Source organism: Gasterosteus aculeatus, chromosome 9, assembly GCF_964276395.1.
Source record: "Gasterosteus aculeatus chromosome 9, fGasAcu3.hap1.1, whole genome shotgun sequence".
NCBI lineage: Eukaryota > Metazoa > Chordata > Actinopteri > Perciformes > Gasterosteidae > Gasterosteus > Gasterosteus aculeatus.
This window is the reverse complement of record NC_135696.1, coordinates 17,980,631-17,995,328: the sequence shown is the minus strand read 5'-3', so window position 1 is coordinate 17,995,328 and position 14,698 is coordinate 17,980,631. Positions and strand designations below refer to the sequence as shown.

The following is a 14,698-nucleotide window of genomic DNA, read 5'->3' as shown; positions in this document are numbered from 1 at the left end:
GGGCGTGCGTACCTTCGCACTGGCAGGTCGCCGTCCTCAGGTGCCGCGGCGTGACGAAGCTCAGGCGAGCCGTGCTGTACGTGGCCACGGCGGTCTTGTCCAGCGAGACGACCTCGTCGCAGAAGCTCAAGGGGCAGTCCAGGCCCGCGCACAGCTTCTGCACCACCCGCGCGATGCGGACCCCCGTCATCTCCTCGATCACGGCCGCGGAGGAGTTCAACTTGTGGAAGACGACCTGAGGGCGAGCGGAGCGCTAACGTCAGCCTTGTCTCTCTTTCTTTATGACTTTTAAAAGAGTCTTCATGTCCTAAAATAACCAACAAAACAGCAGTTTGGTACCGGAACCCTAAAACGCGGCTTACCTCCTGAGATTGGTACGGACTGCCGGATCTCTCCAGCGCCAACAGCACGTCCAGGTCTCCCTGCTCGGAGGGCTGCAGGCTCACCAGCTGGACTTCGCTCCTCCGGACGCCGGCGATGTTCCGCAGGGCCCGCTGGAAGTTGCGCCAGTAGTCCCCGATGAACTCCTCGGGGGCGATGTTGGCGAAGCGCACGGCGATGGAATTGTCCAGCGCCTGGCGGGTCGCCTGCCTCACGTGCACGGTGACGTCGGCCGCCGCGGTGAGCCGCCCGTCGGTCACCGTCACGTTGAGAGAGTAGTGGCCCACGTCGAGGGGCCGCAGGGCCACGACCTTCCCGTCCGAGGCGGAAACCGAGAAGAGGGCGGCGCTGTCGTCCGACGCCGCGGAGGGAGGAGGGGCGAGGCTGTACGCCAGCGTGTCGTAGATGTCCTGGTCGGTGGCGTGGATCTTGCCCAGGACCCCTCCGGGGTATTCGTCGCCAGCCGTGGTCACGTAGATGTCGAGCGGAAGTATGGCGGGAGGGTAGACGCTCTCCTCGATGATGCGCACGCTGACGAAGGCGGCGGAGTGGCGCGGAGGTTTGCCGCTGTCCGACACCTGGGCGCGAGGGAGGAGACGCACGTGAGAGGGAGCAACGGAGGATGTGCAACGTGAGCTTTATTTTTCCGGCAGCAGAGGGCAATCTAGCTCTTTCACTGATACTCCCCCTGAGTTGGCGGCGTGGATATTGAAAGGCAACAACACTGATCTGAAAGGTCGCGCGTTTTTCTGCATTCACACCCTCGGACCCGATGGACGGTCGGTTGTGCACGAAAACCGTTACTCAAACATGAGTGTGCACCTCGTGTAAAAAGACATCGCACTTCAATTTCATGTCCCATCTGCTCACTTGTTTTCGTTTTGTCCTCCCCTGTTCTTTCCTCTAACGTGACGCCAGCTTTGTTGCAGAACGCATTTAAAAGGTTTGAGATGGAGACTCGAACGTCGGCTAATTGACGGGAAAACGAGCGGCGAGAGTGAAGCACGACAGGGAAGAGGCGCAGAAACGGAAAAGAGGGAGGACGAATAGATCGGCTTGAATCGATACGGCCGCTCGACCGCCGTCTCTCCTCTGCGCCGTGACTCACCTGCGCTCGAAGTAGGTAGTGTTCTCTGGTCTTTCTATTCAGCGCCCCCGCGGCCACTAGAGCGCCCTGCTGATTGATGTGGAAAGCATCGCCCACGTTCCCGTCCGCGATGGCGAAGGTGAAGGGCGGGCCGTTGTGGGAGGCGTCCCGATCCGTTACGGTGAGTTGAAGAACACTCGTGCCTTTCGGTCGATTCTCCTGCGGGGGACAAGAGGGGAATGTTTAAAGTTTTGCGACGAGAGGAGGTGGTTCAGCCGCAGCTCTTCAGCTCTGCGGCGTTTAGCGGTGTGATGTTTTGAAGAAGTTAAGCTTTACGCCCACAGGGACACACAACAATCTCACTTTTAGTCTCAAGTTGAAGAGACAAATCTGTATATTCTTGGTGTTTCATGTGTTTCTTCCTGGTTCTGGTTTCGTGGGATATCATGCTTCAATTTGATCAAGGAGCCATAATAAGTTCATTCTCTCATTCAAGAGCTTGAGCTGTGCATCTTGTGACAGTATTTTTTAAATTGCTTTTTTTTTTTTTTCTGAGCAGAAAATTTGAATCATTTTTCATCCAACCTTTTGGATTATTATTATTTTTTCATCTCCTGAAATGGAATCCATATACAGCTGTTTGTACACCAGTCAATCCTACGCTATGGGCTCACTATCTTCTCTTCATCCTTCCTGCCTTTAAGCCTTTCCTTTCCCTCCCTCATCTGAATTCTTAAGTACTTAAGATGCGGCAGCCTCTGTCTTTTGAAGCCCCCCCACCCCTCCCTGCGCCCTCCCCCCAATTCTCCCCTCCCCGTCCTTACCTCTGATGCTCCAACCGCCTACTTGCCTCTTGACATTCTAGTCGAACAGCCTCCCATTATTCCATCCTGTTAATCCCTCTCTCTGTGTCCACTGCAATCCTCCTCTCTTTTTTTCCTCTTCTCCATCTCTAACCAGCCCCCCCTCGCGCTCACCTGGATGATGAGGCTGTAGTTGGCCTGGGAGAAAAGCGGCGGGTTGTCGTTGACGTCGGAGATGTCCACGTTGATCACGGCGCTGCTGGAGAGAGGGGGCGACCCGTTGTCCGAGGCCACCACCATCAGAGTGTACCCCGAAGTCTGACGCAGAGAGGGAGAGAGTGAGCGGGGGAAAAAAAAAAGGCAACGCTGCTTTTGTAAGCAGTAATGTAGCTGAGATCAGTAAACAAGCCTCCTCGTTTGGCCCGACGTGAGTCTTATTGGATTGTGCATAGAGTGCAATTAGTCCCTCAGTGGATTAAACTCTACTCTGGTCAGCATCGCGTCTGCCGGCTCGCTTACTTGCTCTCTGTCCAGCTGGCGAGCGACTTTAAGCTCTCCTCGGACCGGATCGATGGTGAAGGGGCTTCCTTGGTTCCCGTCCACGATGGAGTATCTCACGTGATCGAAAGAAGGCCCGTCCAGGTCCTCGGCCACCACCTTTGGATCAATGGAAATCAAAAGAGCGATTAACTGGGGCTTTAAGTGGCAATATTTATGTTCACTTATGCGTTAAAACCCTCTAACTTTTTTCTATTGTTTTTTTTGGGGCAACAAAACCAAGGTGAAGCATTTTATTGACACATCTTTTCAATTAAATCGGATTAACTGATAATGGAAATAATCATTATTTAAAGCCCCAATATCAAAACATTACACATGGATTATTTCTCTTCGCTCCTGTGCACCCTCCCGAGACACACACACACACACACACACACACACACACACATTGATAAGAATCCCCAAGGAAATCAACAGGCTTTCGCAAGGAAGTTTGAGACAATGGCCGTCATTTAAATCTAATTTTGGGAAAGATTATTTGTATTCAGATATATTAGACACAGATAAATTACCCTCAGCAGAGGAGGGAGGAGAGGTGGGCAGCGAGGGGAGGCAGAAATAGACGGAGGGAAAATTGAACGCGAAAAAGGAGGAGAAGGCCTTATCTCCGATAGAGGCTTAATGAGTCAGACGCCTTTCAATTAAACTGTTTGGGCATGTGTGTCGGATAATGCACGAGAACAGGGGCGCAGCGAGCATGAAGAACATCGCTCCTGATTTAGCCGTGCCACCAGATGGTGATTTGCCACATGTGCAGATACGTGATAGTGTATGCAGTGAGTAATGGGCTGAGAGGGAGTAAATTAACGACTGAGTGAGAAGGAGAACAGTGGCAGACCGAGCTGGAGGGAAGCTGAGAGAGCGGCAGAGATGAAAAAAAAAATAATAATAAAAAAGGCTTTCGCCCTGCTCGCGGCTTTAATTACAACAAGCATCCATTGCACGCGCAGTATTTCCATACCGCCATCACAGTCTTCCCCAGCTCGGCGTCCTCGCCGACGACGGCCGTGTAGACGTCCTGGCTGAAGACGGGTCTGTTGTCGTTGACGTCCGTCAGGTTGATGTTCACGGTGGCCATGTCGCTGAGCGGGGGGGAGCCGCCGTCGGTGGCCTCCACCGTGATGTAGTATTCGTGGGAGACCTCGTAGTCCAACGGCTCAATCACGAAGACGTCCCCTGAAGCAGAGGGACATCGAAAAGGTCAGAGAAAAAGAAACTAAATCATCACTCAATTGTTTGAAAGTAATTTGAAGCATTTTTCACAAAGGAATAACAGACTTATGAGTCGTTCCTTCCCCGAGGCGATTGAGCGCGATGATAACGTTAAGACAAGAATGCAGACTGTGTAGACTCCCCGACAAATAAATGGCCCACACAGAAGATCTGGATGTTTAACTCCGTGCACCATGTGGCCGGTTTGTGATAAACAACATAATCAGTCGTGTGTGTGTGTCCTTGAAGCCAAACACACCTGATTAACATCAGTCCTCCCTCCATCAAAAAAGAAATTATTTAAAAACATTTTAGTTGCGCCTCAATGACGGCTTGTTAGCAGTCTCCTTTTTCAGTCCTTATGCTGCCGCATATTTATGAGGCATTCACACCAAAGGAGAACCACTGTAGTGCCCCATATACTTGTACGGACAGTTTTACTTTAAATGATGTGTATAAAGCCGTCATTAGTATCCAAAGCGGCGTTGCAGCTACACTACGCCTGTGATGACGTTATTTCGAGTAATGATGGAACAGCAGCAATGTTAGCATGTTAGCATAGCCCTGCACCCATTGATCCAAACTCCCATGGGAAATCAAGGGGGGACAATAATCACTATGGCAACCAAATTGGAAAAACAATGGCTCACAGCGCTACAACATGTACTTCAAAGGGCTCCTTTGATCCCTGTGGTGACTGCAAAAATATCATTTAGTTTAGTAATTGTCTCAAATTTACAATTCAATACCCAATTTAATTGGATTAGCACTTATTTATTACCTGTTACACCTGCAGTAAGGAGAAAGAGCACGTGGGTAGTTAAAGGAGCAAAAATAATTAATAAAAGTCTTCTATCCGGAGCGTGCGCTTACCCGTGCGCGGGTCCACGCTGAACATGCCATGCTCGTTCCCGCTGATGATGCCGTAGGAGATCTCCCCGCCGGCCTCCGTGTCCCGGCTGGCCGCCTGCACCCTGAGCAGCTGCGAGCCCGCCGCCACGTTCTCCGGCACGGTGGCCGTGTACTCGCGGTGCTCGAACACCGGCGGGTTGTCGTTGATGTCCAGGACGGAGATCAGCACCTGGCACAGCGAGGAGAGCCGCGGGGAGCCCTGGTCGCTGGCGCGCGCCCGCAGCTCGTACGTCGACTGCGCCTCGCGGTCCAGAGGGCGCTCCAGGCTGATCACGCCGCTGCGCTCGTCGATGGAGAAAGAGCCGTCGGCGGAATTCACCAACGAGTAGAGGATGTCGCTGTTGAGGCCTGGAAGCAGAGAAAGGGTCAAACACATTTAGCTGTTTTTTTTTTTTTGCTAGTCTTTACATAATCATTCTGTGAACATGTGATACTTTTTAGTTTACAAGCCGTCCCACTTCCCCCGTCTCAGCGCTTTAACCGCTGAGTGACATGTTGTCTTCGACCACCAGATAAATAACAGGAATACTCTCTTTAAGTGCAGAGCGCAGCGGGCGCATTGATGTATTGGTTCTTGAATGATGGGAACCGTCACCCTCTCCTCTTATTCCGACACATCCGTCTTCCGTACGGCCTCCGATGAGCAGCAGCCGTAAACGTCGCGTCCACGCCGTCCACATAACTCATGTCCTCCCACTGGCGGGACGCTCGCGGCAACAAGACAGAGACGGATCACGATAATAATCGTAATGACTTTCTGCAGGTGGCCCGGTATTTGGAATACGCCATTATATCCCAATTTATCAGGTAAGTGCCCTTGTCTCTCATCACGATGCTGCAGAGACCACCACAGATAGATATAGATCACTTTAATCTGGTCCGATCATCCCTGAGACAATTGCTGTCTTCAGCGGTAGTTAAGTGAATTGGGCTGAGCGTCTATTGGCTATTTGGACTCATCCAGGTACGTTTATGATGTTTGAGCATCTCAGTTCCACGGCTGGAATGTTTACATCAAAAGTAAATAAGTGATTGAACGAGGAAATATATTCTTATTCGAGGCCTTATGGTATCAGGCAACCGAAACCACCTAAATGAAGAATTCCAAGATGTTGTTTCCATAGCGAGGAAAAGCTTATCAATGTTGTCCGATTTGGGACGGGGTTGTTCATGTTTAGCAATATTATTACACTGTAGGAAGAACATGTATGCATTTTGACAATGGGTGTCGTTCCCCTTTAAAGACAGCCACAAGTATTCATGTGAATCTCTTGTATTATGGCAGCAATAAGAACAGATTACACGTGGAGTACAGCTGGCACATTGAGACGTCTTTCCCTGTATTGGAGACAAGAATATGTCAAGAATATTTTATGAATCCGGCACCGTCGTGGCAAAGCAGAACATTTTTTAAAATCCTGAATGGTGAGACATGAGAAATTGAAAAGAAGAAAAATAACCACGGCGAGGCGGTGCCGGGGCGACACTCTGATCCGGGCAGAGTGATAAAGGATAAGGCCCAATTAGAAAAGGAATGTGCACTGGCATAACTTCAGCTTATCAGATCATGGCCGCCAGTCTGGTTCGGGATGTCCGTCTGGTTCGTAACCGTCCAGCCCTGATAGGTGCTGCCGCGCAGCGGTTCTCAGCTGAAAGTGTCGGGCGTCTCCGGGACAAAAAGGGCAGAAAGCAGCCCGAGCCGCGGACGGATCCCCGAGAGCGCCGCCCCGCGGTTTTTGATGTTGACGGAGTGATCTGGGTCTAAGCTGAACACCTAATTCTTCACACGACTCAATGCTTAAGTCTCGCCAGTTAAACCCCAAAAAAAGACATCTCATTAAATGTGCGATACCCACGTATAAATAAAATGCCACTCTGCTTTCGCTCATTGCAACCCTAAACAATTATTGCCCCCGGGCAAAACTCCAGGAAGCACCGTTTTCTTTCCTCCACCCCTCCGCCAAGTACCCTAATCCCTGATACTAAAAATGTGAACTAATTTTGCGCCAGTAAAGCCTCGGGGAAGAAATGTGTTAATACCAGCGGTTTCCTTTCACTATTAAAGGCTCTTTTCTCCGCGGGATCGCATTCCAGCGCCCATGACGTGTCAGTCCACACGAAACAAGGGAGGGAAATAGAAAGTGAAGGCGCGGAGTGAAAGCTCGTGTTCCCCTGAACCCCAAAAGGTGTAATCTGGAACCCGCATAAAGTCCGGAGGAGCTTGAAATGACTGTTTAACCGAGAGTGAGTTCTCGGTCTCATCCGACGCGCGAGCCTCTCGGCGGTCGGCGATGCTCGCTGAAAGGTGAAAGGAGCCCGCAGATAAATGTGTGGCCCCGCGGCTTTGCACCAGGCAAATGGAAAATTACAATCAGCCCTTTTAAGAATTCCGCTTCAGAGAGAGGAATTTCATTAGAGTGTAATGGAGCTTTTAATTTGAGCGGCTGATCATTCATGAAATTCCACATTTGTTATCCCTCCCTCTTGGCATTTAGTGTAATGCAGTCGCATGAGGGAAAGATAATAACCCGTGCATTGTGAGTCAGCATTTAGCCAAGAAGCAGATGCATGCAGTATGCCGGCATAATAAATCCCCTTTTAAAAAAAAGGTTTATAATTTAATCAAAGGTGCTTCTTTGATGCTTTTCTTTAGCTTTGATTTGCATTTTAAACACATGACGGCTCTCAAACGTTTACCCGAAACATTGCTCGGTTTTAAAAAGGGTCCAATCGTGGCTAAGCAGCCCCAACTAGGCACAGCGGGATTGTTGAAGCGTTGTGCTTTTAAGTGAAAGGGCCGGTGGTTTTGTCCAATGTGACCGAGGACGAACTCACCAGAATCCATATCGTTCGCCAGCAGCTTTGCCACGTAAGTGCCCGTCTCCGTGTTCTCGAAGACTGTGACGGTGTAGGGGTCGGACGAGAACTGCGGCGGGTTGTCGTTGACGTCCTCCACGCCGATGTGGACGTCGGCCTCGCAGTAGCGCCCTCCTCCGTCCACCGCCCGCACTTTGAACCTGTGCTCGTCCTGCTCCTCCCGGTCCAGCGGCTGTGAGGTCTTCAGCTCCCCTGCAGGCGGGACGGAAGGATTTTGAGCAAAATGCACGAAACACGCGAGGCACTTTTGTGTTTTTCTATTTAAAGAACGTGAAGCACGTTCAACCCACGGACAGGCGCATCAAAGGACACACTGTGTGTACTCTGAACCCCTTGGTCTCCTGTCTACTAGGCAGGTAAAAAAAAACATTAAAAAAACAACAACATCCAAACAACCGCTGGCTTTTGAGAGTGAGACGAGGGGGGCGAATCAATAATTGAAGCGCGAAAGCGGGGAGAAAATGACAAAGAGAGTGGAAAGATGAAGGGGAACCATCGGAGTTGGCAGCTGAGAGCGGCTTGGAAGTATCCTGGGATGTGAGGGAGCCGACCGTCACCACAAGCTCTCTGGAAAACTCCAGAGCCTCTTGGCGGTCCTCGTCTGCAATAATCCTACTTGTCTGCACTGAAAGAAAATAACTTCCCCTCTTCATAACAGTAGCACGGCTGCTGGAAGCCGAATATTCAGGGTTGCCAGAGGCAGCTGCGTGGTCTCGTTGCCTAGGTTTCAGTCTCCCGGCGTGCTAAAAGCTGCATTTTGGGCATTACTTAGGGATTCTACGCAGCAGCTGACACGCTGTATAGCTATCTAAATCCACTGGCTTAGTTTGTTTTGTCCTTCCGTGCGCTTAACTTGGCACTTATTTGAAAACCAGGTTGGCGGTGATTAACTGGCATTGTTTTTTTCTTTCTTTCTTTTTTTTCCTGCCCTCATTTTTCATCCCAGCAGCCAGATGGAATCTCAATTTCGAGGGTCTCCGGGAAGAAATTATTTTGCAGGCACAGAGTATAGCGGCCATAAATTCAATTTTAGTGTGCAGCACAGTGGTTTAGTGCTACTAGGGGTCTTTGAGTTGCCCCGCTGGGAAACGCTCCTGGCTCATTTAAGAATGAATAAGTAAATAACAACTGGGCCGAAGGAAAACACCCCCGTGCCTCTTCTACTTCTAATGATGACTCTTGCGCATACAGAGACAAATAAAAAGGAAAAAAACATATATATATTTTTCCGAGGGAAGTACTTTGAGATCTGGAGTGCATGTGAGGCTGCCTTCTGCCTTCTGTGATCTTGTGGCCGAGGACCAACATGAGACTCAACGCTTCCATGTACTGGTTCCATAACAACACGGCCGGAACAAAGTCAACTTTGGCGTTCAAGATTTAAAGAATGGACGGATGCATGAGGTCACACAATGGATACGCTTTGCAACTCGACAGTAACTTGAGCGCCCTGAGACTGTCTTTCATAAGCATGAGCTTTGGCATCCATTGTTGCGACCGCACAGACACACACCTGTGTCAGAGTCGATGATGAAGAGTTCCGATCCGGCTCCCTGGAGCTCGTAAGAGATCTGGGCGTTTGAGCGGATGTCAGCGTCCGTGGCAGAGACCTGCAGGACGAGCCTGCCGGCGGGGGAGTCCTCTGGGACTCGCTCACTGTACAGGGACTGGGTGGGTGGGGAGGGGGGGATGGAAAGAAGGAGAGAAGTGGAAGTGAATACCACAAAAGGAAATTACACAATGAAGCGGAAAGGAATGACAACACGGTTATAGAAAAAAGTAGACTCTACCTTTTGGCATACGGGGCTGTTGTCATTGGCATCCAACACTTTGACCTCCACAACGGCTTTCGCAGTGAAGATGCCATCACTGGCTGTAATGTTAAGGAGGTAATTGTCCTTCTCTTCACGGTCCAAGGGCTTCCTGACAGAGACCTTCCATTCATTCTGAATGTGTTCGATGGCAAATTGGCCGAGTGGGTCCCCTCCTGTTCGGTGTTGAAAACAAAACAATGTACCAACTCCGAATGGTCAACAACTCATTGAAAGCAGACGGTCGTTAAAAAGACACAAGGAAAGACTGCTGTATGTTAAAAAGCCTTCCACTAAATATATCAATAATTACTGACATCAATTTGTCACTGCTTCACAGAGCTGATTATTTGTTCTAAATCAAACATGTTTGGTGCACAAGCAATCCCGCACACCAAACATGTATATAAAGGGATGCTGGGTTCTGATTCCTGTTTATATTCCCAGACTTGACATAGATAATCACACTCGTTAATTATTACCAGAGGAAGTCTATTTCAAAGGAGTATTTGGATAATTATACATTTCTGTATTACAATGACCTTATTATTTGCCTTGAGCTTTGACAGATTAGGCGATAACTCCAGACTACTAACAGATTACACAAGTGCATTATGCTTCAAAGATGAGATATTATCATCGCATTAAGTCGCATAAACGGAAAACCCCTCGGAAAGAGCTCCGTTCCTGAAAAACACAAAGGAGCATCGAGTACTGTCCCGGGGGGAAACGGCGCTGATGCGTCACACAAAACAATAAGCACCCACCTGTGATGAAGTAGTTCACGTGTTTATTGATGTCCTCGGAATCGTCGTCCGTGGTGCTGAGGATGGCGATGACGCCGCTGGGCGGAGGGTCGTCCTCGCTGACCGTGCCTTTGTAGACCTCGGCGGTGAAGCGCGGCGGGCTGTCGTTCACGTCGGCGACCGTCACCTCCACTCTGGTGCCGTTGGTGTGTTGGACTCTGTCTCCCTGGTCGGTGGCCACGACGGCGATGGTGTATCTGTGGGTCTTTTCGCGGTCCAGCTCCTTCAAGGTGGTCACCCACCCGCTTTCGCCGTTGACGGCGAACAGCTCGGATATCTCCCGGGAGTTCAGCTTGGGGTCGAGGCTGTAGACGACGTGGCCGTTGGTGCCGGAGTCCTGGTCGGTGGCCTTGACTTGGATCACCTGAGTCCCGCTCGGAAGGTTTTCCACGATGACGGCCTCGTAGGGGTCCGACTCAAAAACAGGCTCGTTGTCATTCATGTCCTTGACCTGGATGTTGACACTCACCGATGTTACTATCTCGTAGTTCTCGTGGTTGGTCTGGGAAAGCAGGGTGAGCTGGTACCATTTGGTCGTCTCGTGGTCGAGGCTTTTCTGGAGCTTCAAGGCGCCGCTGTCTCTGTCGACGACAAAAACCTCGTCTTCGTTGCTCTCGGCAGTGTTGCCCTTCGCCAGGCTGTAAACGACCGGCTGCTCGCTCTCAGCGTGAAGGACATCGATCTCCGCGCCGATGGGAAGGTCTTCGGGGATCGTGTAGCGGTAATGGCTTTCAGCGAATTTAGGAACGGGCGTCTCTGGCGCAACGATCCGGATGTAGACCTGGACCACTGAATGCTTGGGTGGATTCCCAGTGTCCTTTGCCCTCACGAAAAACGCGTACAGCTCGTTCTCGAGCCCGATGAGACTCTCCTTGGTGGTGACGACCCCGGAGGCGGAGTGGATTTCAAAGTTCTCTTCCACGTTTTCCGCGTCCGCTTCGATCGAGTACTCGATGTCAGCGTTGCTTCCCTCGTCCATGTCTGAAGCGGCAATTCTAACCACGGAGGTTCCCCTCGGCACATCCGATGCGATAGTGGCTTTGTAGTCAGCTGCCCTGAATTGCGGCGCGTTGTCATTGACGTCCGTGAGAATGACATTGACCACAGAAAAGGCGACTTTTCCGCCGTCGTCTTTAGCTATGAGAGAAATCGGAATAACCTTTTCAACGGTATTTTCCCGATCAAGGCTCTCAAGAGTTAAAATCTCTCCGTCTCCGTTGATGGAGAACTTGTCTTTGGCAAAGTCATTAACAATAAGGTACGTTATTTGCCCATAAATGCCTTCGTCGTCATCTGTCGCCTTCGCTTCCGCTACCAAGGTACCAATAGGTGAGTTTTCAACAAGCTCTACCACGTAGTCCGCCTGAGAGAAGGTGGGGTTGTGGAAGTTGGCCCCGGTGACCGTTACCGCGACAAGTGCGGAGCTTCTGAACACCCCGTCCGATACCGAGACATTTAGGTTGTAGAAAGGCTGCATATGTGGCCTACGGTGGTTGGAAACGGCAACGGCGCCCGTACGTTTGTCGATGGAAAAGTTCTGATCGTCGTTGCCGGATATTATGGAGAACTCCAGCTTATTGGCGTCCGAGCTGTCCGCGTCAGAGGCCTGCACTTGGGTGATGAAGTATCCGCGCGGGGCCAGTTCGCTGATCGTAGTCTTATAAGTGTGCTGTGTAAACAGCGGGGCGTTGTCGTTCAGGTCAGTGACGTCTATCGTCACGACGACGTCGCTAGATAGGGACGGAACGCCTCCGTCCAGAACCCGGACTCTCAGCTTGTGCTGCTGTGTCTCCTCGTGGTCCAGAGGTTGAGCTGTAGAGATCACTCCGGTGTCGCGGCCGATGGTGAAAACATTTGAGTTCTTTCCTTTCTCTTCGACCAGCTGAAAGAAGACCTCTTGGTTATTACCAGTATCAGAATCCTTGGCATCGACCTGCAAAACGAAGGTGCCGATGACGGAGGCCTCTGAGATATTGGCATAGTAGGCTGTTGACAGGAACTTGGGGGCGTTGTCGTTTACATCTTCCAGAATGATGTCAACAAACACTTCCGAGTGCGCTCCGGTCAGAGAATCTGTGGCCCTTACGTTTAACTTATAGGCAGGATGTGTCTCGAAGTCCAGATGCTGAATCACATGAATTACACCCGTGTTGAAATCAATTGAGAACTGTTTGAAAGGATCTCCCTCGGAGATGGTGTACACAATACGAGGGCCTTCAGAGTCATTGGCCTGCACGTGGAGCACGGGTGTGTGTAACTGGATGTTTTCGGGGATTTCGATGCTATAGAAAGGCTTCTCGAACACGGGCATCGCTTTGTTCACGACTGTTATTGGGACTTCTACTTCCGCCGAGAGCGCCACCTCTCCGTTATCCGTCGCCATAACGACCACGACAAAGTCTGTGTTGAGCGAATCCGTGTCAAATTTCTTCTTCAGGGAGATTGCGCCAGAAGGGTTGATTTGAAAGTGCTCCTGGTGATTCTTGAGGAGATAACGGAGATCCGCATTCGCGCCACTGTCTTTGTCCACTGCTGTGACCTGTCGGATGACCTGGCCTTCCTCTGCGTCCATCTGGACCAGGGCGTGATAAGGGAGGTTCACAAACATCGGTTTGTTGTCATTCACGTCTTCCACTGTCACAGTTACGAGAACGTGAGCCCTGTCTTCAGAGTTGCCCTCTCTGGTGACCTCGACGACGATATCGAACGTGTCCTGTGCCTCTCGATCAAAGGGAATTCCAGTGGTTGAGATTACTCCAGATGTTTGGCTGATTTTGAATCGGCTGTCAGGGTTCAAGATTTTGTAAAACAAGGGCTCGTTGACCTGGGTCCCGACAGCCGCGATGACTGCTAGTGTTTTCTCCTCGGACAGGTTTTCCCGGACTCGGGCTTTGTAGGACTCCCTGGTGAACTTCAGTTTACTCTCCTTGTTTTCCTTCACATGTATCTTCACTGTGGCGACGGCGGCGAATCTACCGTCCGAAACCCTGACTTTGATTTCGTATCTGCTCCTCAGCTGCGTGACGTTCAGGATTGAAATGATGCCCGTGATTGGATCAATTTGAAATTTATCACCAATGTTTCCCTCGGAGATGGAGAAGAGAAGTTTGGAGTTGGGACCGGAATCTGCGTCCACGGCATTGACTTTGATGACTTCCACCCCTTTGGATGTTGGCACGATGACTGCGGCCTCATACTGCTCTTGGCTAAAAACTGGCGGACAGTCATTAACATCGATCACTTCAACCGTCACGTTGGCCGGCGTCTCTGCAAACAGGCGCGGCATTCCCAGATCGTGGACCTGGACCGTGAAGCGGAAAACGCTCTTCTGTTCGTAATCAAAGGCCGTCGTGATCCTGATGGCTCCCGTGCTCGAGTCAATGGCGAAATAGTTATGAGCGAAAGGTTCGACAATCTGGTAGACCAGCATGGCGTTCTGGCCGCAGTCGGCATCGGTGGCGCGGACGACAAAGGGGGTGTTCTCGCGAGTCAGAACGACGCTGTTGACGGGGGCCGACTCGCTGACGGCCCCTTTGAACTCCCTCTGCAGGAATATCGGAGCGTTGTCATTTTCGTCCTTCACGTGGATCAGAAGAGTCGCGTTGCTGGCGAGTCCCGCCATGTTGGTGCCCTGTATGACGAGCTTGTACTGTGAGGCGGCCTCATAGTCTAAGGCCTTCTGGGTCACCACTACTCCTGAGTTGGGGTTTACGTCGAATGCGTTGTTGATGTTGCCGCCTTTTATCTGATAGAAAATAGACGACTGGCTGTCGGCCGTGACCATGCTCACAAAACTCCCCGGGTGCACCGACTCACTGACTTCTGCGGAGAACTCCCTCTCCGTGAATCTGGGGACCGCGTTGTCAGAAACGGTCACGGCGATGCGCACGGCGGCTGTGGTTGAGAGTGGAGGTAGCCCACTATCAGAAGCCTTCACGGTGAGGTCGAACGCGTTCTTGCTGTTGCGATCCAGCTCTTTTGCTACGGCAATGGTCCCGAGAACGGGGTCGATGGAAAATGAGTTTGCAACATTCCCTGTAAGACAGAGACAGGAAAAGTAGAATATAACGCCAGCCTTTGTGATGCGTTATTCGTGTTCTATCAGGAAGATGTGGTGGATAAACATTTGGAATTTCAGAGCAATGCTAACGTACTTTCCAAGCCAGTCATCCTATTCAGTTCCACTCAGAACAAAGGAAGCTACAATTGAATCAAGTCATCTCAGCTATGTCAAACATGCATATATTC

General features: G+C 50.8%; 1 protein-coding gene across 8 annotated transcripts in view; it reads right to left on the bottom strand.

Moving 5' to 3' along the window:
• The window catches only part of fat1a (FAT atypical cadherin 1a), a 61,827-nt gene that overhangs the window by 7,356 nt on the left and 39,773 nt on the right, over window positions 1-14,698 (bottom strand). For all 8 annotated transcript variants that reach the window (XR_005713041.2, XR_005713040.2, XM_040185731.2 and 5 more), the window contains 11 exons: window positions 10,412-14,485; window positions 9,624-9,820; window positions 9,347-9,500; window positions 7,792-8,025; window positions 4,918-5,304; window positions 3,794-4,008; window positions 2,791-2,928; window positions 2,446-2,589; window positions 1,490-1,687; window positions 363-959; window positions 13-235 (listed from right to left, as the gene is read on the bottom strand). Coding sequence is in view for 6 of the 8 variants with exons in the window: in XM_040185731.2 (XP_040041665.2) it covers window positions 13-235; window positions 363-959; window positions 1,490-1,687; window positions 2,446-2,589; window positions 2,791-2,928; window positions 3,794-4,008; window positions 4,918-5,304; window positions 7,792-8,025; window positions 9,347-9,500; window positions 9,624-9,820; window positions 10,412-14,485 (6,561 nt within the window). In the remaining 2 variants the exon portion in view is untranslated. The remainder of the gene's footprint in view (window positions 1-12; window positions 236-362; window positions 960-1,489; window positions 1,688-2,445; window positions 2,590-2,790; window positions 2,929-3,793; window positions 4,009-4,917; window positions 5,305-7,791; window positions 8,026-9,346; window positions 9,501-9,623; window positions 9,821-10,411; window positions 14,486-14,698) is intronic.